Genomic DNA, 24526 nt, shown 5'->3' with positions numbered 1-24526 from the left:
AAAAAAGGGTTTGTTTGTTTTTTTCAGATCACTGATTTTGATTTGTACAAAATATTAAAAAAAAAAAAAGCATTGTTTAGGGGTGTAACGAATAACCAAAACAAATCTAAAATCTGTTAAAGCAACAGATAGTACTACATTGACACACAGATCCCTGAATCAATACAAATGTACTATGAACCAAATAATGGCTTGATTTTTAAGTGTTAAATTGGCTGAGGTAATTTTGTTACACTGCTTCTTGTGTGTTCAAACTCGTAAAAGTTCAAATGTCAGCACAAGATCGCTCATCTTCGTCACATGTTTTGGTCAAACATGTGATTAAGGTTTTGGGTGGGCCCCAGGATATTTTCAGATTTTCAAGTGGGCCCCGCTGTTCTTAAGCTTGGGAATGGCTGTTCTAGATCATCTTCTAATTGTAGTTCAATTCAGAGATCTAAATACACTGTTTTCCAGAGATTAATTATTTATTTTTTAGCTAGTTTGGGAGACCCTGTGACTTATACTATAGTTTGACTTATATATGAATAACACTCTTTATTAACAGCAACTATTTTCATTGACCATTCCCAGTTATCAACAAACTAAACAAAAACTCAATAAAGCTACACTACAATAACGCAGAAAAATACAAATTAAAATGCTGATTTAAAAAATAATGAAGAAAGAAAGAAAAGTGGATCTATGTATTTATATTAGTGTTTCCAATTGTGTGTCAAATAACATCCAATATGTTGTTAAATGTGCATTTATTTGTTAATCTTGATTATTTTTGGATTTTAAGAATCCTTAAGCAACAGCAAAGGTTGTGGTGTGTACATGTACTACACTACAACTTGCCTCCAGAGAAACGCTAGGTGTTAAACAATCAGGTCCACATACACAAAAAAAGGCACCCTCCTCTTCAAGAAGCAATTTTTTTAAACAAGTGGCACTTATAGGCATAAGGCATTGCAAATACATCACAGACTGAAAACTTGTGTTCTCACCGTGTGCAAACCACCATACAGGCAATGCCCAATAACTGCAGGCGAGCTTTGGGCACAAAGCGCAGAGCCAGGTACCGGTCGACACAACCCACAGTCACATGTAGTGTCAGACTGGAGAAATCCTTCATAGTGGTCACCTCTACAAGCCAGTCCACCAGGATGTACCTGTGAAAGCAGAGAATGCTAAAACACAGAAGGAAGGAGGTTTGCTTTTAAAGACACGAACACTAGCTTCATTCATCAGCTCTGAAAAACAGTCATCCTGTATTAAAGGAGTACTGAAATGATCAGAGACAGAAAAGTAGTCACATTTCTGATAAAAGTTCAAGGTCTGGTATTAGACTTAATCACCTCTGTTTCTGCATAACTCAAATCAATGTTTTTGTGTTTAGGTTCTTTGCCAGATAAAACTAACAATTTCAGTGATCAAAGAAAAATGTGAAAACTCAGATGCTATCTGGTGCATTTTCAGTTCTATACCCCCCCCCAAAAAAAAAAAAAAAAAAAAAAAAATCCATATATTTATTTATTTTGGGGTTGGGTCAGGTAAATTTTTCCTCTCCAGAGAAGATTCTTTTCATACAACATATGTCACAATACAAATTGTGTGAAGAGTATTTTCCCATATTGGCAACATGACAAAACTATAATGCACAATCTGTCACACGGATTAGAATACAGTGTTATTACTATTTGATGAGACCACATATTTCCATTGGACTGTAACTGTTCTGTCACTACATTTTTCTCAACATCTGACTTCAGCAATTTGTGCTTTTTAACAACTGATACTGTCTTAAACTAAACTAAAATTTGATACAAGTAAAGCTGAATCTACTGTTCATTCAGTCACCACCATAACTTTTAGTTCTCAGTAACACTGATTTGGGTTTAAATTAGATTTTTATTTACTTATATAAATGGGAAATGCAATAACACCGATTTTTCAATCCAGTGCTGACGTTAGTATTTCTGAGATACTCACAACTTAAGTGTTTTGCAAAACGATGCACATTCTCCACATCAATATCTGATGTCTATGAGCATGTTAAATATTTATCATATATTCCTCCACATGAAGAAGAAAAAAAAAAATAAAAGAAAAAATAAAAGAAAACATAAAATGTATATTTAGCAAGCTAACACATCACATTTGCATGGAGACAGTTTGAAGTAAATTCATTCCAAGGACAGATTTTGACTTGTGTGAAATAACGTCAATTGACAACGAATTCCGTCAAAAACATGACATAATAAAATCATAATATTGTACATGGTCCTTTTACAAAAAAAAAAAAAAAAAATGATGATTAAAAAAAGTCAGGTCAGCGTTTTGATGAACTTTAAATCGTGTCCCTGCAGCAGAATGTTTCATCCATTTGTTTTGTAGCTTCAACACGCCGCACAGCTCATTTGACAATCTGTCACAGCATCTCTCATTCGCCGATGTGTGGTTGAGCGGCGCTGCGTTACATTATCCTTCAGTCTCCGGTTCACGACGTGAGACATAATATCCACTGTGATGTCTCAGAGACGTTTCCAAACAATTTTACAAATACAGACCACAGACTAAATCCGATGTGGGCCAGGAAAACAAAAATAATCCGTCAAGTTTATTGGTGGTTTGCAAACCAACACGGTGCATTACTGCCACCAGTTGTTTGGGTGTGGAGCATTAATAGATTTTATATAACGGCTGAGTGGATCCTTGTCATTTGATTGTTGCTTTGTATGTCACATGACATGGATTAATTCATCCGAATTGTGTTGCATTGCATTTAGAGTGTGGCTTGGTTCCATTTAGAGTGCAAATTTGGTTCCATACATTTGGTACCATTGCACTCTTCACAGGTCCTCGTGCGCACACGCACACACAAAACAAATCCACTGTGCTGTCTGGAGGCTGGTGGCAGGAAGTTGGAATGAAAGGCTGGACTAATTTCTGATGTGATTTTTTTTTTGCTGCACTGACGATGTACACAGTCTTTTTGATAGTACATGCACGCACAAGCGCCGACCAGATTGCGTGTGTGTGCACGCGCGCAAGGGACAACGACTCTCCTGAGACATAATTTGATTGAGCTAACTGACGCTGCTAATTCTTGTAACATACACACACAAAATCCACTCTGCTGTAAGCCGTCTGGATGAATGAAGAGCTGTTCACATGAAACGCTGATGTGATTTTTGGCTGGACTGAGGAACTACACAAAGTCTTTTTTATTTATTTATTTTTTTTTATGGAAGCCCAAAGTCAGTGCGCAGCATCACTGGACTACACGTCACAATTTGGACCTCATGTTGTGAAAGTGTAGGTACACGGACCCACAACAGGGGGCGCAATGAACGGACAATGGAGAAAGGTGAATAACAAGTTTTACTGTTGTGAAATGAGCACAACCAATACAACAATCAATAGTTTGGGGTTTAAGCCGAAATCTGCTGGTGTCGTGTGGGCAGGCTCGAAGGTAGGAGACGTCCGTCCTAGTCGAACCGGAACCACCCAGATCTCCTCTGCCACCGAACCCCAGAAGTACTGGAACCGCCAAGTCCCGAATTCCCAGGTGGCCACTGCCTCCGCTCGTCGGATCCGGTACTGCTGGCGGGGAAGAGCAACAAACACACAGGTGTGGATGCGACAGCACCCAGTAAACGGAGAGGGGAGAAGCCGCCTCCACCTCTTGTCACAATTAAGCAGGAAGGTGAGTACTTATCCAAGTAATTAGCTTTCAGTAGTCAGCTGTCCTGAAAAGGTTAACAAGTTTTATCAGGTTATACAGAATATGCTTGCAGAGAAGGTTACCTCAATCTTAAGGCGATATCTCGGCACTGAGGTGGAGACGCCGTCCTGCTGATATACCTCTGTGCTGAGTGGAACAGCTGTGTCCAGTGATGGGTGACAGCTGTCACCCTGGCTGCTCCCGTAAGGCGGCAGCGCCCTCTGGTGCCTGGAGCCCGCACTCCAGGCAGGGCGCCCTCTGGTGGTGGTGGGCCAGCAGTACCTCCTCTTCAGCGGCCCACACAACACCTCAGCAGCAGTGGAACACCGAAATGTAAGTCCCTTTTATGTTGTTTATAAATTAATGAAATATCAAATGACAAGGATCTATTTTAGCCATTATATAAAACAAATAACAAATGGTTTTACATTCTTTATTTGTATTTTGACGTATGCTATCAAAATAGCCCGGAAACTTTCACCATGTAAGTAAAAACCCAGATTCCCAGGAATTCCCGGAAACTTCCATCACTGCAATTTAAAAGATATCACCTTTGACTCAGTATTGTTTTTTTTTTTTAAACAATTGTAACCGCATCCAGAAGAAATAATTAAGTCCAACTGTAGCACAGATGGTAACATGGGTTGTCCATTAAATATAATGTCAGTGGTTCAGTTCTTATCTACTGTGTGTGAAAGCATCTTAAAATAAGACACTGAACACAAAATGGTTAACCGAAGTGTAGATAAATTTGGAAGGAACAACAACAGGAACAGCAACCTGCTGTAACAACGGTAACACTAACATTTACAAAATACATTGCTTGACCATCATCATGTGTGTACATGAAAGTTAGATTGGAGAACATGGTATCAAGTAAAACCAAACATTTCATTCTTAAACTTTTTTGGTGCTTGTGATATATATATATATATATATATATATATATATATACGTATATATATATATATATTTTTTTTTTTTTCCCATTACTAAACTACAAGAGATGTTTGTCTGACATAATATACTCTGATTTAAGGGTTGTTGGGGACAGACTTTGTCAATAGTGACATGCATGAAGCACCACAAATTTCTGGTTTCATCTGTGCCCATCAGTCATAAATTCTAGGGAAGGAGGCTCCTGAAAACATGACTGAAAGAAGCTCTACATCATGGTGGACCAGACATGTCCTGAAAATGAACAAGGAATAATTATGACCAGGGTTCTAGATACGGTGGGTGGCACCGGGCAGTGCTACCCAGCGCTGCAAATTTCCTCCCTGCTCTCAGGTTCAAATTTCCTCTCCCACCTGGCATGGATTCTCCAAACAATGAACTGAAATGCTGCTGAAAAATGTACCAATTCTATCATATTTCAAGCTTATAGTGTCGTACTTTTGTTTTAATTTGCAATATCAACCAAATAATTAAAGAAATAAATTTCTCATTTTCTTCATGTCTCTGCCGCAAACAGAAGAGATCAGCAGTCAGCTGCTTTCAGCGAGCGTTGATTGTCTGATTGTTTAGTGCTTCCTCATCAAGCCAAGCCAAAGCCAAACTGATCAAATCACAGCAAGTTATCACACCTACTAATAAAATCATTCAATGCTACAGAACCATTATTCACCAACACTGAAGTTATCTTGCCTACCTCATCGTGTCCTTGAGGGCTTGCTTGAGTACGGTCTGAGTACTGCAGTGTGGTGACGGGACAGAGGAACCGAAGAGTTGGCCCACTAAATCAGCGCACGTCTTTGAGTCTAGACCCAGCGGATTCTTGCTGACACACACTTTCGCCAGGGACATCTGAGGAACAGAGACACAATCTAAAAAATTAGAGGGGGTCAAAGTGGGCAATGTGCTCCAAATTTGAGCAGTTTAGGGGTTTAACATCTTTCTAAATTGATGCTCACATGCACTCATGAATTGATCAGACTGGTCCTTTGGTTAATGGACAAAGTACCCCCCTGAGGATATCAAAGGTTTTGAGTAGTAGCTCCCAAATCCAGTACTCAGAAATCCCTAACCTGCACATGATTCATCTCACCCTGCTCTGTCAAAAACCAGACATCATTTAGCTCCAAAAGCAGCAAAACATTTGCAATAACCACTGCTGCAATTGCTCAGAAACATTTTTCTGTCTGTTTTTCTTGGGTGACCACAGCCAGGAGCTTATTCAGCTGTCTGTTAGCCGTTGATTGGTGTGCTCAGCCAATCAGCTTTTGACGCTCAGAAATGAAGCATGCGAAGGGCAGACCGATTTTTAGGGGAGACCACATGGTCGGCGACACCGGTTCAGATTGGGCCGGAATGTATATACACCACACGTGTGGCGTGTAGAAGTCACTCCCTCAGGAGTCAAATTACCGGTTTATTGTACATCAGCACACATGCACAAACAGGAGTCTGCCATTTGGACCTATGACTGCTCACACAGACAATCAGCCAGGCAGCGACATCTGGCAACTAACATACGTGACCCGGCCTTTAAACAAGACTGGACAGTATTTAAGGCAGTTTGTTTTTTCCTGGTGGAGTTTTGACATGGCAATTAATTGAGGCAGGTCCACATTAAAGGTCAGGCATTTAATCAAGGAAATACAGTATGACAAAATTACACAGGACAACAATCACACACCTGCGCATCCCAGCATCCTTTGCCAGCGTAGTCCCTGAGCGTTCGCACAAACTGGAGGTACCTGCCTGGATCTGCCATCTGAAATTTACATATTATTGATATTCAGCTCCAAAAATAATGTAATACATTTCCAAAAGAGGACATATATATGGACATATACTACAACCAAATGTGGTTTGGATTTTCCGCAGCTGGAGGACAAACTGCAAAATATCCTGATTCAAAACAATCAGTGTCACCAACCGTGAAAGAAAACATTAGACTCACAGCTTTTTTATGGTTGTGTTGCCATAACAGGTAAGCGCTCTGCAGACAGCCTGCCTGTGCCGACTCCTCCAGCATACGTAAGGCTTCTGAGCGCTTTTCATCATCCTGCATAACAGTTCAGCATCCCACATTAGACAAGCCTTATTTAGCAAATTTAGGTCGGGTACAATCATCTGACAAACTGATCGAATCTTCACATAAAACATTATGAATCTTCAAAAATCATGTCACATTGCTCAGTAGTAAAGTATGAAAACACCAGTGTTATGGGTAGGAAGCAATAAAGAACGTAAAGCAATAACTTTAGAATGAATACATAAATTGATACATTTAAAAAAAAAAAAAAGCGGGGGGGGGGGGGTAGAAGAAAGATGCAATCCATGTTGCTAATGGTCCCTTCAACTGTACTCAGAACTAAGCAAGCTCTGAAAGGTGTAATGCATCTCATTTAAGTCAGAATTTTCAGGCAGGATCCGTGTAGACCGAGGCCACCAAACTGACATGACAGCAATATGGAGCCGTACACAGTGAGTGTTGTCTGTGTGTTATTTCGGCTGCTCCTGTTTGTTCAGGGTTACCACAGCAGACCCAGCCAGATCCGCATTGGTATTCGGCATAAGTTTTACACCGGATGCCCTTCCTGACGCAACTCCAGTTTTACCTGGAGAAACATACACAGAGCCGCTGGTGCTCTGAAGAGGTCTCCCATCCAAGTACTAACCTGATGCCGCACTGCATAGCTTCTGAGATCTGACAGGATCAAGCTGACACAGAGCAGACCGGCTCCCAGCCATACACAGCGAGTGGTGAGCATTATTACCTTTTCGTTCATTTTTACTTGCATGGAGTGTTTGATGGCAGATTTATGCAATAAATGTGTCTGACAGTGACTTGAACTGTGGACCTTGATGTTGCTATCAGTACAACACTGGGTCACAAACTCATAACAATCCCCCCTCCCAAGATGGCAGCTGCAAATATCATAGAAAGGAGCTCTATGTCCTATTTCCGAGCAGCTGCACTGAAAAGCATTTAGATCAATCATCGGAAATACCGACTCAGAATTATCGACTTCCGACGTGCAAGTGAAGGCTGCATACAGGAAAATATGACAGACTCCAAGTGAAAGGGACACCAAAGAGAATAGAGTACCAAGAGATGACAATGAGATACATTTTGAGATCATAGCCACTGGTGGTGCTGTGTAAGCGCTGCCGCCATGTTGGACTGCTGATGATAATACCAGAATTCACAACAGTGTAATTTAACATACTTTTGTTGTCATGATGGATCATTATTGGGGTTTATTTTCATCACAAGCAGAATACTGAAGACACGATGGATAGCCGTGGTGACTGCTGTAACCATTGTGACTAATAAAATAATTACAGAAAAGACTTTCAGCTCTTAAAATAACTGATTTATTTTTTGCTTGTTGCCAGCTCAGAAACATTTTTAAAACACTGTGGAATGTTGGGAAGGTGTCGTAGCACGGACCCACAACAGGGGGCGCAAATGAACGGACAATGAGTAAGCCAAAAGGTAACAATTTACTGTTGTGACAATACACAACTAAACGTACAGAAATTACAAAGTCAATGAACACCAGGTGACGTGTGGGCAGGCTCGAAGATAGAAGACCCCGACGAGAGAGAGACCGCGTCCCACACGGCCTCCACCACCAACGGTCTGAAGAACACCGGAGCCGCCAAGTCCCGAATCCCCAGGTGACCTCTGTCTTCGGCTGTCGACCCTGGTACTGCTGGCAGAAAGCAGAGAAACGATGAATGAGTGTAAATCCTTACACTCAGCGGTCTATAGTCTGTACACAGTTAGGGGGAGAACCTCCACCTCCGAATCACACACTCGTGCAGCTCCTAGTGTGACCACTTATCTGTAGCGCGGTTGTCGTCGTCACGCTCCACGCCACTTCCCAGATAAGGGTGAACACCACAGGATAACGGCTGCAACAGAAGTTCGGAATCCTACACAACGTGTTAATCAGCAGAGAGATTACCTCACGGTAGTCGATTTCTCGGCGAGGAGGTGGAGTCACGATCCGGCTTTTAAGATGGTGATGATGATGATGAACGAGTGACAGCTGGTGCAGGGGATGAATGACAGCTGTCACTTCTTCAGGGTCCGGCGCCCTCTCGTGCTTGGAGCCCGCACTCCAAGCAGGGCGCCCTCTGGTGGTGGTGGGCCAGCAGTACCTCCTCTTCAGCGGCCCACATAACAGTGGAAATTCACACACAATTCCACAGTAAGGAATTAAACTACTTCCACACATCTTATGTGTGGATAAATTTTCATCAGGCTGTGATTTTGACTCTGGAGAGGGACAACAACAGGTCAGATTTAAAAAAAAATTAATTCCGTCTGTGCACCCAACAGTTCTGCTTCAAATGATGTAAACTTTTGTTTTTATAATAAATAAATAAATAAATAAATACAGGATCTAACAGCAGAAATAGAGACATTAATAGCATTGGGTTCAGACAGAAATATGAACCGCAGTTCAGAAAACTTGCACTCTAATGACCAACACGAAGCAACGAAAATGCAAAGTAAAGTGTAACATTCCAATATCAGCTATGATTTCTAGGGATGGGTACTGATAAGATTTAACTGATATCGATTAGTGATGGGACGAACAACACTGGTGCGTCAGCACTGGGCCAAGAACACGAGAGTGAAACCCCGTATTGGTACGTGTATCACTTCAAGAAGAAGAAGAAAAAAAAAAAAAAAAATCACGTGACCGATACAGGAAGTGTGTCATTCGGATGCGCCGCGCCAAATTGTGTTTATAAAGAAACAAACTGTATCGACATGTTGCGGATTTGTTGGATGGAGTTTTGCTGTTGGAGTTGGATTTTTGCTTGCTCTCACCTTGTTCCACTGACTTCATGGATTGTTCAAAGAGGTTTACCCCAGTCTGGAATAAGTTTGATTTTTGACACCGAATAAGGTAGATCATCTTCTCCTTTGGGCATTGATTATTGTTATTCTTTCAGTTAAATGTTTGTGCTCCTTTCTGGTAAGAGGTTTAAATCATTTTCAGATAAATTAACATTTTATTTTACTGTAGGTGAAGTGTCAGCTCTGCTCCACAGAGCTATCTTACATCAATAACAGCACTGCATCAATGCTGAGGCATTACAGAGCTCGGCATGGCATTGCGGAATTGGCAGTTACTCGTGTGAGTACCCCAGGTAAATTTGAACTCTGAATTTTATTACAGACAAATTTGCTATATTCTACATACCAACTCAGTGTAGCATTTACACAAACAAGGTTTTAAGCAAAGTTTAAACTCTTCTCATGAACAGCTTAGCTCGACACACAAATTGAGCACATGAAATTATGCAATGATGAGATCATATTTTAAATAAAGGACTGGTGATTGAATATTTCACAGGCTGATGTTGGGTTTGCAGCATGTTGGCTTTTCCGTTTTATTTTCATTTTATTTACCTGCAATGATTTTATAACTACTGCAGGGGTCACTACTGAGTGACCAACACAGTGTCAATAAAGTGCCGACACAGTTTGTGTAGTGTGTCAACACACTCCTTGAGGTATCATCATCCCATTACTAATATCAATACCATTATCGATCCATTTCCTTATCGATACCTCTTGTGAATTTTCTGTGTACTGAAGTAGGCTTTACAGGTTTTCTATGTCAACAACATTTTATTGAGTCTTAAAGTAAATAAATATGAAATTGGTCACTGAATCCTTAAACTCTGGACATAATAAACTCTACATGGTGGATCCTTGATCTCTGGACATAAATACAAATACATAAAATCTGTAGATTTTGTCCAAAGCATTTCCCTTCAGACATTAGTGGCATGAATGTCTTTCCATACGTCTGAGGTGAGCTCTTGCAGCCGGCTGTGTTGCAAATCAGGATGTAATTCATAAAGAATGCAGGACATCTCATTTTGGAAGGAAAAAAACATTTTACTCGATTGTGTCATTTTATTTAAAGCGACAATTCATTTCGAAGTTATTAATTCTGACCGGACTCTGTCTCGGCAGAGAGCGGCGCAGCGTTTGGAACTGTGCCAGCGGAACGGAGGACGATTCTCGTTTCTTGAATGCAACAAGACAAGAGTCCCAGTTAGTGACTTTAATCCACACAAGAGTGAATCACGATTGACATATTTTAGTGGCTTTGGGATGGGTTAAGAAGCGGACTTGCCGCGTCTGAAGAGCAGAGAATCAAAGAACCAACGAGCCAGCGGATCAAAGCACTGCTTCATTGGTTCACGCTTCAAAGAGGCGTCGCGCTGCAGACATGGTTGATTACAGAGCCGCTGCAGGGTCTGTAATCAACATAGAGGAATGATAATTTTCCCGACAAACACCCTCAAAAACAACGGCCGCTCTGAAGGACCAATAAGGGAATCGTTGAGCAAAAAGTCTATTGATGTCGGTGGATCGAATCAATTCTTATCAATATCCAAAAAGAACCAGTTCTCGATACCCAACCCTAATGATTTCTGAAGAAGATTCAATGCTGTCCATCCTTTCATGGATGTTCAGTTTGTATGAACGTTTTGGTTTGACTGTGGCATTGGAGGCTCATTACATGGTATGAACATGTTAAGGCTACTCATGTATTAATGTACTTATTTTACTTATTCAATGTATAAGGAAAACACAAAAAAGTTCACGTCTGCAACAGTTGTGGTGAGCTTGGCTTCTTTTGTCCGTCACATCATGTGATCTGACAGGTTTAAAACAGTCCAACATAGCGGCGGCAGAACAAAGCCATGAGGGAATCTGTTGCTACGGGGCGTTCTATTGAGTGTCGGTTCTTGGTACTATATTCTCTTTGGTGGCACAAGCTGCACAGCTGTGGCTGTCAATTTTTCCACCACTACACATAATCCATTTTTATCAAATAATATTTCAATAGAATAGAGCCTTTATTATCATTGTACTGTACATATACATACATACATACATACAATGAAATTTGTCCTCTGCATTTATTCTATTTAGTTAAACACAATCCAACCACTAGGAGCAGTGAGCAGCCACAGTCCGGAGCCCAAACTCTATAATAGTGTCTGCTTTAATTCCATTTAAATGTATTTAAAAATAAGTTACAATAGATTCAAATTTCATACTCACTTCAAACAGCAGCAGAACTCGAGCCAGACAGTGCAACAAGGGTCCCTTTTTTTCCTGTGAAGAACAAACAAGTATTATATTCTACACATTAAAGTTATGCCCTTCTTTAATAGGCAACATTAGAGGAATACCCTTTATTTCTGAAATATATGAAATACTGTAGGCATAAACACTTCTTTGTAAATCCAGCCATATTTGGTATTTCATTTGGTTTTGTGTAAGCAGAACTGAGACATGCACACACGCTTCGAAACCAAAATCATGAGTTGCTGCCGCAACCGATCAGAAGCTCCGTTCTTTGATTAAAATACATTACAGACCATAATCAGCTAAATTTGTTGGAGCATATACCTTCCAGGTACCAGGCCTAATGTGAACTCAGATTACCCATAAACACTGACAACATCAGAAAAAAAAGAGCATTTATTGTCAATCTGTGGAAGATAACAGATAGAGGTGTGATGAGATTTTGGTGCCACAACATCCCACAATATTAAAATGTGATGATATTTATCTTCAAAGCCAAAAGCAGTCCTGTGGTTTATTTGTGTTTTTTGGTGGCCACTTTATTTTGAAAGTCTTTCAAGCTGTTACTCAGTGCAGCTCCAAAGCAGAGCAAATCGTACATGTTCTGAGGCAATAAGCAGCAAATCTGTCAACTTGTGTTCCTCACAAACAGTCAGTTTGTAATTGTAGCATGCATGTTGAGATGGAGAGAGGGAGAGTCACTGTGATGCGTCAGAACAGAAACGAAACAGATGAGTTTGAGTGTGTGTATGGCACTAAAACCAGTAAATGTCCTGTATAGCACACAGATAACTGTTAATAAAGGTCGCAGCTGTGTGTTCGTCCCAGGTGCTCCTTTCCAGACAGCTGGTGTCAAGATGTTCGAGAAGGCCAGAGATTGAGGTTTGTACATAACATTTGTGTTGTGTGGGCCGCCAGAAGAGGAGGTACTGCTGGCCCACCACCAGAGGGTGCCCTGCCTGAAGTGCGGGCTTCAGGCACGAGAGGGCGCTGCCGCCATGGACACAGCCGGGGTTGACAGCTGTCACTCATCAACTCATGACAGCTGTCACCCATCTCCACTTCATCAATCCACTCCATAAAAGCCGGACGTCATCTCCACCTCACTGCCGAGATATCATCTACCTGTGAAGGTAATTTCTCTGCTGACTTAAACTTAAATAATTGTTGTGTGGGCCGCTAAAGAGGAGGTACTGCTGGCCCACCACCACCAGATGGCGCCCTGCTTGAAGTGCGGGCTTCAAGCACGAGAAGGCGTCATAGCAACCGGGAGTGACAGCTGTTATTCGTCATCAGCATCAGCTGTCACTCATCCACATCACCACCACCTTAAAGGCCGGACTGCAACTCCACCTCCCCGCCGAGAAATCAACTACCAATCAGGTAATTCTCTGCTAAACCTTAAATTCAAGTGTTAGTCTGATCTCTTTTGCAGCCGTTTTCCTGGGACGGATACCCTGTCTGCGGAGTTGGCGTTTGGTGTGGACTGCGACGGCTTCGCCTCACACCCCACCCAGATAAGTGGTTATCTCAGGAGCTGCACGAGTGTGTGATTGGAGGTGGAGGTTCTCCCTCCTTACTGAATACTGACTGTGGGATTACTGAGTGTGCGACCTCACACTCATCAGGACTGTTATGACTGTCAGTACCGGGTCTGACTGCTGAAGACAGCGGCCACCTGGGGCGCAGGTCTTGGCGGCTCAGGTGTTCTTCAGCTCCGTTGGCAGTGGAAGCTGTGTGGGATCCGGCTCTTCTCTAGCCAGGCGTCTTCTATCGTCGAGCCTGCCCACACGTCACCTGGTGTATGACTGACAGTCACTATATTGTTATTGTCTGTACGTCGTTGTGCGATTCACAACATTAAATTGTTACTTTTGGCTTATCCATTGTCCGTTCATTTACGCCCCCTGTTGTGGGTCCGTGTCACGACACTTTCACAACAATAATAGTCTGAACTCTTTTGCAGCCGTTTTCCTGTGGTGTGGCTTATCAGCTGGATTGGCGTTTGGTGTGAACAGCGACGGCTACGCTTCACACCCAATCCAGATAAGTGGTTTAACAGGAGCTGCACGAGTGTGTGATTAGAGGTGGAGGTGACTTTCCACCTTCTGACTGTTTTTGTTACTGGGTGTGCACACACCCACATCTCACTGTTTGTGCTCCTCGCCAGCAGTACCAGATCCGACAGTCGGGGACGGTGATCACCTGGGAATTCGGGACTTGGCGGCTCCAGTATTCACCGGGTTCTGTGGCGGTGGAAATCGTGTGGTTCCGGCTCTTCTCAGGACAGACGTCTTCTATCCTCGAGCCTGCTCACACGTCACCTTTGTGTATTGACTGCTATCAGATTCTGTGATTGTCTGTATAATCGTTGTGCACATTCACAACATTAAATTGTTACCTTTTGGCTCATCTATTGATCGTTCATTTGCGCCCCCTGTTGTGGGTCCGTGTCACTACAGTTTCCCCAACAGGATATCTCGGCCAGCGTCATGGATCCTGAGGGGCGTCAACCATCTGTTGGACAGCCAATGGAAGAGCAGGGTGCACAGGCGTCGGCTGGAGGTGTGATTGGTGAGTTGCAGCACATCTTCACCGCCTTTACCGCTCGGATGGACCTGATGACCGAGCAACACATCATCCTTAATCACAGGATGGAGGCTCTCACCGCGCAGGTGGAAGCGCGCGCTCAGGGCGCTGCTGCAGCTCCTCCTCCTGCCGACCCGGTGCCGAATACAGACATTCCACTGGTCATTCAACGAACCCCCCCACCATCCTCTGAAGCATACATAAGCCCCCCAGAGCCATACGGAGGTTGTGTGGAGACGTGCGCGGACTTTCTTATGCAGTGTTCGCTCGTCTTTGCACAGCGTCCCGTGACGTACGCGTCTGACGCCAGTAAGGTGGCTTACGTGATTAATTTGCTTCGACGTGAGGCACGCGCTTGGGCTACAGCGCTTTGGGAACAAAGTTCACGGCTCCTTGCCTCTTATAATGGGTTTGTGAGGGAGCTCAGAACTGTTTTTGATCACCCTAACAGAGGCGAAACCGCGTCTACCGTGCTGCTGTCAATGAGACAGGGGCGCCGGGGCGCAGCCGAATATGCAGTCGACTTCCGCATCACGGCTGCGAGATCCGGCTGGAATATGACTGTGCTCCGCGCCGCCTTCATAAACGGACTGTCGTCGGCCCTGAAGGAGCACCTGGTGGCTAAGGAGGAACAGCGGGATTTGGCTGAGCTTATCGATTTGGTTATACGATTGGACAATCGGTTAGAAGAACGCCGACGAGAGTGAGGCGAAGGGTGTGGTCAGGCACAAGCCGTCCCTCTTCCTCCCGGGTCAGAAAGGGAGCCGTCTTCCCCACGCTCCGCAGCCACAGCGCTCCGTGTGGCTACAGCTCCCCCTGCTGACGATGCTAGGAACACGAGCAGGGCCACATTCAGACAGAGGAGGCTGGTCCGCGGGGAGTGCTTTGTCTTACGGCTCGAGTGAGCATCAGCAGAGAGACTGCCTCAAACGGTCAAACACAAACGCCCGCCCTTAGAGACTGGCTGAGGGGGGGTCAGAACATTCACGTGGGTCATACACAGCTGTCAACACGACTCCCAGTTACAATCCTGAGCGGGGATTTAACCCTTCAAGCCCAGCACTGGTGGACACGGGGTCAGAAGGGAATCTGCTGGATAGCAGATGGGCAAGGGAGGTAGGGCTCCCTCTGGTGGCGCTTTCTTCGCCAGTGAAGGTGCGAGCACTAGATGGCACTCTTCTCCCTTTTATCACACACAAGACACTACCTGTAACCCTGGTAGTGTCTGGGAATCACCGGGAAGAAATTGAGTTTTTTGTAACTCCTTCTACCTCCCGCATGATTTTGGGCTTCCCATGGATGATTAAACACAATCCCCGGATTGATTGGGCGTCTGGGGTTGTGGCTCAGTGGAGCGAAACCTGCCACCGGAATGGTTTAGGATCCTCGGTTCCTCCCGGTGTAAATGCTAAAGAGGAGGTTAAAGTCCCTCCCAATCTGACGGCGGTGCCTGTTGAGTACCACGAGCTTGCTGACGTCTTCAGCAAGGATCTGGCGCTCACCCTTCCCCCGCACCTTCCGTACGATTGTGCCATTGATTTGGTCCCGGGCGTGGAGTTCCCGTCCAGCAGGCTGTACAATCTCTCACGTCCTGAGCGCGAATCAATGGAGACCTACATCCGGGACTCATTAGCTGCCGGGCTGATCCGGAATTCCACCTCCCCGATGGGTGCAGGTTTCTTTTTGGTCGGCAAGAAAGATGGCGGACTCCGTCCATGCATTGATTACAGGGGGCTGAACGACATAACGGTTTGTAATCGATACCCTTTACCCCTGTTGGATTTAGTGTTCACGCCCCTGTATGGAGCCCAAATTTTCACCAAACTGGACCTTAGGAATGCGTACCACCTGGTTCGGATCCGGAAGGGAGACGGCATTCAACACCCCATTAGGTCATTTTGAGTACTTGGTCATGCCGTTCAGCCTCACTAACGCCCCCACGACGTTCCAAGCATTGGTAAATGACGTCTTGCGGGACTTCCTGCACCGATTCGTCTTCGTATATCTGGATGACATACTCATCTTTTCCCCGGACAATGAGACTCATGTCCAGCATGTACATCAGGTCATGCAGCGGTTGTTGGAGAACCGGCTGTTTGTGAAGGGGAGAAGTGTGAGTTTCACCGCACCTCTTTGTCCTTCCTGGGGTTCATCATCTCCTTCAACTCCGTCGCCCCTGATCCGGCCAAAGTTGCAGCGGTGAGAGATTGGCCCCAACCAACAAGCCGTAGGAAGCTGCAACAGTTCCTCGGCTTTGCAAATTTCTACAGGAGGTTCATTAAGGGCTACAGTCAGGTAGTTAGCCCCCTGACAGCCCTGACCTCTCCAAAAGTCCCCTTCACCTGGTCGGATCGATGCGAAGCCGCGTTCAAGGAGTTGAAACGACGGTTCTCGTCTGCGCCAGTTCTGGTGCAGCCCGACCCTAGCCGCCAGTTTGTGGTTGAAGTGGACGCCTCTGACTCAGGGATAGGAGCCGTGCTATCCCAGAGCGGAGAGACCGATAAGGTTCTTCACCCATGTGCCTACCTTTCTCGCAGGTTGACCCCAGCTGAACGGAACTATGACATCGGCAATCGAGAACTCCTTGCGGTGAAAGAGGCTCTTGAGGAGTGGAGACACCTGTTGGAGGGAGCGTCTGTGCCGTTCATGGTTTTCACTGACCATCGGAACCTGGAGTATATCAGGACCGCCAAGCGTCTGAACCCCAGGCAAGCCCGCTGGTCACTGTTCTTCGGGCGTTTTGACTTCCGGATCACCTATCGCCCCGGGACCAAGAACCAGAGATCGGATGCCTTGTCCCGGGTACACGAAGATGAAGTCAAGACGGAGCTGTCGGATCCACCGGAGTCCGTCATTCCTGAGTCCACTATCGTGGCCACCCTCACCTGGGACGTGGAGAAGACCGTCCGGGAGGCCCTGGCATGGAGCCGGTCCGAAGAACCGTTTATACATCCCACCAGAGGCCAGAGCTGCAGTCTTGGACTTCTGTCACGGTTCAAATCTCTCCTGTCATCCGGGGGTGCGAAGGACCGTGGCAGTTGCCCGGCAGCGCTTCTGGTGGACGTCTATGGAAGCCGACGTCCGAGAGTATGTCCAGGCCTGTACCACCTGTACCAGGGGCAAGGCAGACCACACGAAGACACAAGGACTTCTGCAGCCTCTACCGGTGCCTCGTCGCCCCTGGTCCCACATTGGCCTGGACTTTGTCACGGGTCTCCCACCGTCCCAGGGCATGACGACCATCTTCACGATAGTGGACCGATTCTCCAAGGCGGCCCACTTCGTGGCCCTCCCGAAGCTCCCAACAGCCCAGGAGGACAGCAGGCCTCCTGGTCTGCCACTTCGTGCGTCTGCATGGGATACCAGCGGACATCGTCTCGGACCGTGGTCCTCAGTTCTCCTCACAGGTGTGGAGGAGTTTCTGCAGGGAACTGGGGGCCAGCGTGTCTGGGTATCATCCTCAGACGAACGGACAGGCAGAGCGGGCCAACCAAGAACTTGAACAGGCTCTCCGCTGCGTCACGTCCCGCACACCCATCGGCCTGGAGGTGACCATCTGGCCTGGATCGAGTACGCCCATAACAGCCAGGTGTCCTCTGCCACCGGCCGCCTCCCCGTTCGAAGTGTGTCTGGGGTATCAGCCCCCACTGTTCCCGTGGTGGAGGGAGAGGTCGGTGTGCCCTCGGTCCAGGCCCACCTGCAAAGATGCCGACGGGTGTGGCATACTGCCCGCTCTGCCTTGTTGAAGGCCTGGACGAGGGCTAACGCCCAAGCAGACCGCCGGCATTCCCCGGCTCCTGCTTACCAGCCCGGGCAGGAGGTATGGCTATCAACGAAGGACATCCCCTTACAAGTGGACTCCCCTAAGCTGAAGGAACGTTACATTGGACCATTCCAGATCCTCAAAGTCCTCAGTCCGGCCGCAGTGAAGCTGAAGCTTCACTGCGGATCCACCCGGTCTTTCATGTCTCTCGTGTCAAGCCATACCACACCTCCACCCTCTGCACTCCTGGACCGGCACCGCCTCCTGCCCGGATCATCGACGGGGAGCCTGCATGGACAGTGCGCAGGCTCCTGGACATCCGTCGTAAGGGCCGGGGGTTTCAGTATTTGGTGGACTGGGAGGGGTATGGACAAGAGGAACGCTCCTGGGTGAAGAGAAGCTTCATCCTGGACCCGGCCCTCCTGGCCGACTTCTACCACCGTCACCCGAACAAGCCTGGACGGGCGCCAGGAGGCGCCCGTTGAGGGGGGGGTCCTGTTGTTTGGGCCGTCAGAAGAGGAGGTACTGCTGGCCCACCACCAGACGGCGCCCTGCCTGAAGTGCGGGCTTCAGGCACGAGAGGGCGCTGCCGCCATGGACACAGCCGGGGTTGACAGCTGTCACTCATCAACTCATGACAGCTGTCACCCATCTCCACTTCATCAATCCACTCCATAAAGCCGGACGTCATCTCCACCTCGCTGCCGAGATATCATCTACCTGTGAAGGTAATTTCTCTGCCGACTTAAACTTAAATAATAGTCTGAACTCTTTTGCAGCCGTTTTCCTGTGGTGTGCCTTATCAGCTGGATTGGCGTTTGGTGTGAACAGCGACGGCTATGCTTCACACCCAATCCAGATAAGTGGTTTAACAGGAGCTGCACGAGTTAAAACATGTTAAAATACAGTGCATCCAGAAGGTATTCACAGTGCTTCGCTTTTTCACCATTTTATTATGTTACAGCCTTTTCCAAAATGGAGTAAATTCATTTTCCCCCTCAAAATTCTACTCACAACACCCAATAATGACAACATGAAAAACATTTTTTTTTTTGAAGATTTGCAAATTTATATACACAGAATTTCTGACAGAGTGGCCATCGGTTGTTGTTCACCTCACTGACTAAGTAACATCCTTCTCCCCCAATTGCTCAGTTTAGATGGGCAGCCAGCTCTAGGAAGAGTTCTGGTGGATCTGAACTTCTTCCATTTACGGATGATGGAGGCCACTGTGGTCATTGGGACCTTCAAAGTAGCAGAAATGTTTCTGTTCCCTTCAATTCCTTAGACTTCATGCTTGGTTTGTGCTCTGACATGCACTCTCAACTGTGGGACCTTATATGCAGACAGGTGTGTTAAATCATGTCCAATCAACTGAATTTACCCCAGGTGGACTCCAATTAAGCTGTAAAAAGATATCAAGGATGATCAGTGTGAACAGGATGCCCCTGAGCTCAATTTTGAGCTTCATGGCAAACGCTGTCAATACTTATGTACAGGTGATTTCTTAGTTGTTGTTTTTTTTTTTTATTTAATAATAATCAACTTGATTTTGTGATCGCCTTAGCCTCAAATCCTCCCACGGCTAACATGTTTTTTGTCCACAGGGTGGTGATGACCTAACATTTTCTATCACAGTATTTTTCACTTGGTGGATGGTGTATATTATATAATGGCCACACTTTCACACCAATGACTGTGATACGTGTGCACCACCCACCACTACCACAACATTTCAAATATGTGGTGACTTGTTCTAACATTATAATACGTGGAAGGAGGTTTAATACTTCTTAACAGATTATCCACGGAAACTGGAAATCTTTCTCCTCCATGATCTGAATGGGGGCAGTAACACCTTCATTTTAGCTGTGAACATTTGGGACAGGATACCTGCTAATTTGAATGGAATCCACTTCAACACATGTATGCACCCAGATTATCCCCAATAAGTGACAGATTTTCTCAAGTTAGCATTCCTGTTACGATTTACCCCGTGACAATGTAAGCAAGATCCCAAATAGCAGCAGCGATCATAGGTGGTATAAATCATTCATATTCTCTTGAGTAACCTGCAGTTGTGAGGGGTTCCCAGGAGCAAAAATGCAGACTACTACTGTATTTCCAGAGTATAGGTTGCCCTTTTTTTTCCTGTATGTGGAACTCCCTTTTTAAATAGGTGTTTCCCTGGAGGAGTAAGGAATGGACAGAATCGCAGTGGCGCATGTGCACATCACATAATGTACTGTTTCATAAGGACTTTTAAATTCCAAAAAATAGCAAGATGGACAACAAAACATGCATTGAAAAATATATTGGATGTTATTTGATGTGGTATGAACACTGACTGCTGGCCCACAGCATTGGAAACAATACAATAAATGTGGATATTTGTTTATATTTTTTTTGATACAACTCTTGAATTTGAGATTTTTGTGCATTGTTTTTGGGTACTTTCATTAATGAAGTGTATTTTTCTTGAGTGTGTTCATTCCTCGGAAAGCCCTATGTAAATAGTTATTGTTATTAATAATGAATACATGATTATTATTATTTTTTGTATATAAGTTGCACTGGATATAAACCACAGGGCCGCCAAACTAATATTAAAATAATAAATGAACAACCCCAAAAATACTACAATGACATAATCCATAAAAAGACGGTACCCTAAACTAGCAGCAACGATACTTACTGTATTGCTCTCGCACTCTGCTTTGAGACGGTCAAACACCACAGCCTTGCAGCAGCTGCAGTGGGTGACCATGGGGGACGAATGAAGACCCAAATAAAGGGGTCTGCCGTAGGTGAACGCAGGCTCTCCGACAGGCTGAAGAAGTGGGAAGCTTTGCAACCACATACATCTGCTCGGCCTTCATCACTCAACAGTGCTGTTGGAACAGAAAAATAAAGCATAAGGCTGGACAAATAATTCACCAAGGTGCCAGAAGCCAATATAAATATGTTAAAATAAACAAACAGGAGGAACAGAGGTAAGAGGCACATGGCTGTTAGCAATGAACAATTGACTTTGGAAGCTACTTACGGCCTTCATTGTACAAATAAGCAATTCCTAGTTTCACAGCGGCTTCAAAATTGCCCCTCTCTGCAGCTCTGAGGGGACAGAAAGATGGTAGATAAAAATCCCACACACATTAAAAGACAAAACGGTCTTGATTTTCTGTTTTATTGATGAATTAGCACCTCTCAAATAGCCATAAAGTCTTTGGGGCTGGCCACGTGTCTCTGAAACTGACCCTTGCCCAAATGCTGGCGTGGTTGTCAACAATGTCCCGCAGTTGAGAGTGAACCTGCAACACAGGTCAAACCAAACAGTGCTGCTTCAACAAGGAAGTTTATTGTGGTAATGCAAAAATGTTGATGACATTGCACATGCGTGCAAAAAAGTTGCAGAGCACCAATAATGTGTGTGTGTTTACTCACAGCTCTGACAGACAGCAAATCCTCAGCAGAGAGGCAGTGCAACACACAGAGAAGGACCTCTTCAGGGAGAGACAGCAACGTCACGGCTGGAGTTCGCTTACGGACTCGCTTCCGCACCGGAACCAAGTAACATTTTGAGCAACGGCAGTGAAGCACTGAAAAAAAAACGGGGGCAGGATGAAAAACAGTTCAAAGATTTGACAAAGTCTACAATAGTAAAAAGTTAAGACAAATTACCTTCAACTCAAATATTTGCAGATCACCTGATAGTTACACACACTAAAGGGAAGTTATGGTTCAACATGCAGAATGGATAACCCAGAGATAGAGTCAGTTCTGGAAGAGTGACAATGTTTGTAATTCAACAGTCAAGGTGTGTTTCTAGTGTGAACATTAATTTCTGTGGGAAGGGGCTAACAAAATAAAATTAACCATTAACGAATTAGATATTTTACAGTCCATTTTTAGACATTATACGTAATTGAATAAACTACATATAAGTATTATTGCAGAGCTACAATGATTAATCAATTATTAAAGAACTATTAAAAGAAACAACAACAACTCATGTTTGTTTATACAGTCTATATATTTGGTTTTGATGTTTAATGTTTTATCATTTTCATTTTTATTTATTGTGTAATTTTTTTTTAAATGGTGGTGTCAAATTGGCATTGTAAAGCACACTGAAATCTATGCATCCTAAAATTGTACAGCGTCTGTTGTTGTAATTATCTTGGGCTCTGGGGAAAAAATGACTGACATATTTCTCCATTTTCTGACATTTGATGGATTGAAAAACTAAGGCCCATTGGTGTCTGTGCCGATTCCTGGATTCTGCAGCATGATGCGTACTGGAAGGCACAGAAAAGGATTTTCAACCAATCAAGGCTAGAATCTCCTGTGTGCCTCCTGAGAAACTGTACATGGCATTTCTTTTCTTTTCAAGAAAAGCCTTGTTTGTACCACTGGACCAGGAAACTTAATAATTGCTTATGCAACAGACAAAAAACTCACACTGTCCAGTTTCTCCAATCACAGCCACAGAAGACTGTAACTCTTTCAGAGTTTTCTGGGTGTCAATGGTGGTTTTCCTCACTATTCTCCTTGCACGACTAGCTGGTTTTTGAGAACTGCCTATGCAGAGGGAATTATACAGTTTGTATATAAATGAAGTCCAAAGCACATTCAGTACAATTAGTTTGGGAATGTTTGCGTATCCAGCCTTTGACTTGTCTAAAGAAAACTGGCTGTAAAAGTGATGATTTGCTTTTTTTTTTTTTATAAAGATAGCTTGTCCAGTTACTTATGGCTCCTAAAAATGGAGGGAATGTGCATAAAAAATAGCTGCAATTCCACTGAATTAAGCCTAAGTCTCCACTGCATAATGCACCCAAATTTCAAAGTTTCATTTCAACTCCACTGTGGAGGTTTAGAGGCAAAATTAATTGGCACTGTCCAATACTTATGTACCTGACTGAAATTGTAAAATGCTCGATCACAATGCAAAACATACATACATACATATACCTGTGTACTTACAAGCTGATTACTTATAAAGTGCTTTAAAAGTGTATTTTACATTTTATTAAGGCTTTATAAACATCTTGAAACATGCAGGAACATCGAAAACAACTGAAAGTGAGCGCCCAAATTTCCCTCCTGTGGTTTTGACAAAACTAGTCAAAGTTAAGAAACCTATAATGAGATTTAATACTGGCTGAAATATACATTTTTCATAAACAATAACGTGCAAAGGGAAAAGCACAATAAGAAACATTTGCTAACTTTACTGTTACTAATAATTTAGGAGCCGCGCTTACTCGAAGGGTTTAAATTTGGCTACAAGCTAATACTAATGTATCTTTCCAGCGCCAACCCTTTTATACTACAGTATAACCAAGCTGAAAATAATTTATTTTTTTCAACGAAAATAAGTCGCTTATCTCATTGTCATCATAATATAAAGATATATATTTTAAGTTTACTTACCGCCCGCTTTCATTGCAAGTGTAGGAGCCTCAATGACACCGATCAAAGGAGAACAGATAAGCAGCGACGTAAACAAGCCGTTATTAAAACAAAACAATAAAATAAAACAAACGTACAGGCTTGAACTACTTCAAAAGAAAATATTGCAAATACGTTAGATACTGCTGTTACGTCGTACTTCTCTAATTGAGAAGTTAGCTTAAATTCAAACTCCAGCACGCGAACACCTCACTTCTAGGTCCGCCCCCCAACGCCACTCTCTAGGACCGCCCGCGCTCAGCGTTTAAACATCAAGTTCAATCTGATTGGTAGCCACATGGGTACGCCCCTCCAGTCTTCCACTGGGTGACATTGAAGCTCAGTGTCGCCGATTGGATGGGTTTTACAAACTCGAAAACATCGAACGGTCATTGGACAGCGTTGTCCCATTTCGAAGCTCGCGCTCGCTACATTGAATAAATGCCATTGGGCGAAGTACTCTGGAGTACGCCCTTTTTATTTGAACTATGGGACATGTAGTTGGTTAGAAGAACTCGTTTAAAGGTACTTGTTTAAGGGACACAAACACATAGCGTGACAACACATTTGTGCAAAATCTTATCACATGAAGGGATTTGAAACGTACGCTGTAATGTAGTGCAAAATAGAAAAGCTTAGAAATGTCTTACATTTTAGATAACAACACTGTTTATACAATATTTATGACTGATTGATTGAATCTATTTAGTACAATTCAATACACATATCAAGGTATATGCGTCAAAGAATAACACAATGTAGTGAAATCACTGTATTCCATGGTGGTCCACACATAAAACAAAAGACCAAAAGCGAACAAACAACAAGAAAAAGAGATAAATAAATACACAATTCTAATAATATTAAAATATTTGTTTACTGTATACATAGACAGATAAAGCAATGCATTCTTAAATCTTGCCTTTGT

The 24526-nt window shown here is 44.1% G+C and overlaps 1 protein-coding gene across 1 annotated transcript in view; it reads right to left on the bottom strand.

Moving 5' to 3' along the window:
- The window catches only part of ccnf (cyclin F), a 46448-nt gene extending 22650 nt beyond the window's left edge, over positions 1-23798 (bottom strand). Inside the window, 11 exon segments of the mRNA XM_034189816.1 lie at positions 990-1154; positions 5361-5515; positions 6348-6425; positions 6615-6719; positions 11766-11819; positions 20840-20898; positions 20901-21035; positions 21191-21258; positions 21349-21455; positions 21589-21743; positions 23581-23798. Coding sequence (XP_034045707.1) covers positions 990-1154; positions 5361-5515; positions 6348-6425; positions 6615-6719; positions 11766-11819; positions 20840-20898; positions 20901-21035; positions 21191-21258; positions 21349-21455; positions 21589-21743; positions 23581-23593 — 1094 coding nt within the window. The 5' untranslated portion in view covers positions 23594-23798.
- Between the last annotated feature and the right edge of the window lie 728 nt (positions 23799-24526).

The sequence above is a fragment of the Thalassophryne amazonica genome, chromosome 16 (genome assembly GCF_902500255.1).
Source record: "Thalassophryne amazonica chromosome 16, fThaAma1.1, whole genome shotgun sequence".
Lineage (NCBI taxonomy): Eukaryota > Metazoa > Chordata > Actinopteri > Batrachoidiformes > Batrachoididae > Thalassophryne > Thalassophryne amazonica.
The sequence above is the reverse complement of the archived record's forward strand: the minus strand, read 5'-3'. Positions and strand labels throughout refer to the sequence as shown.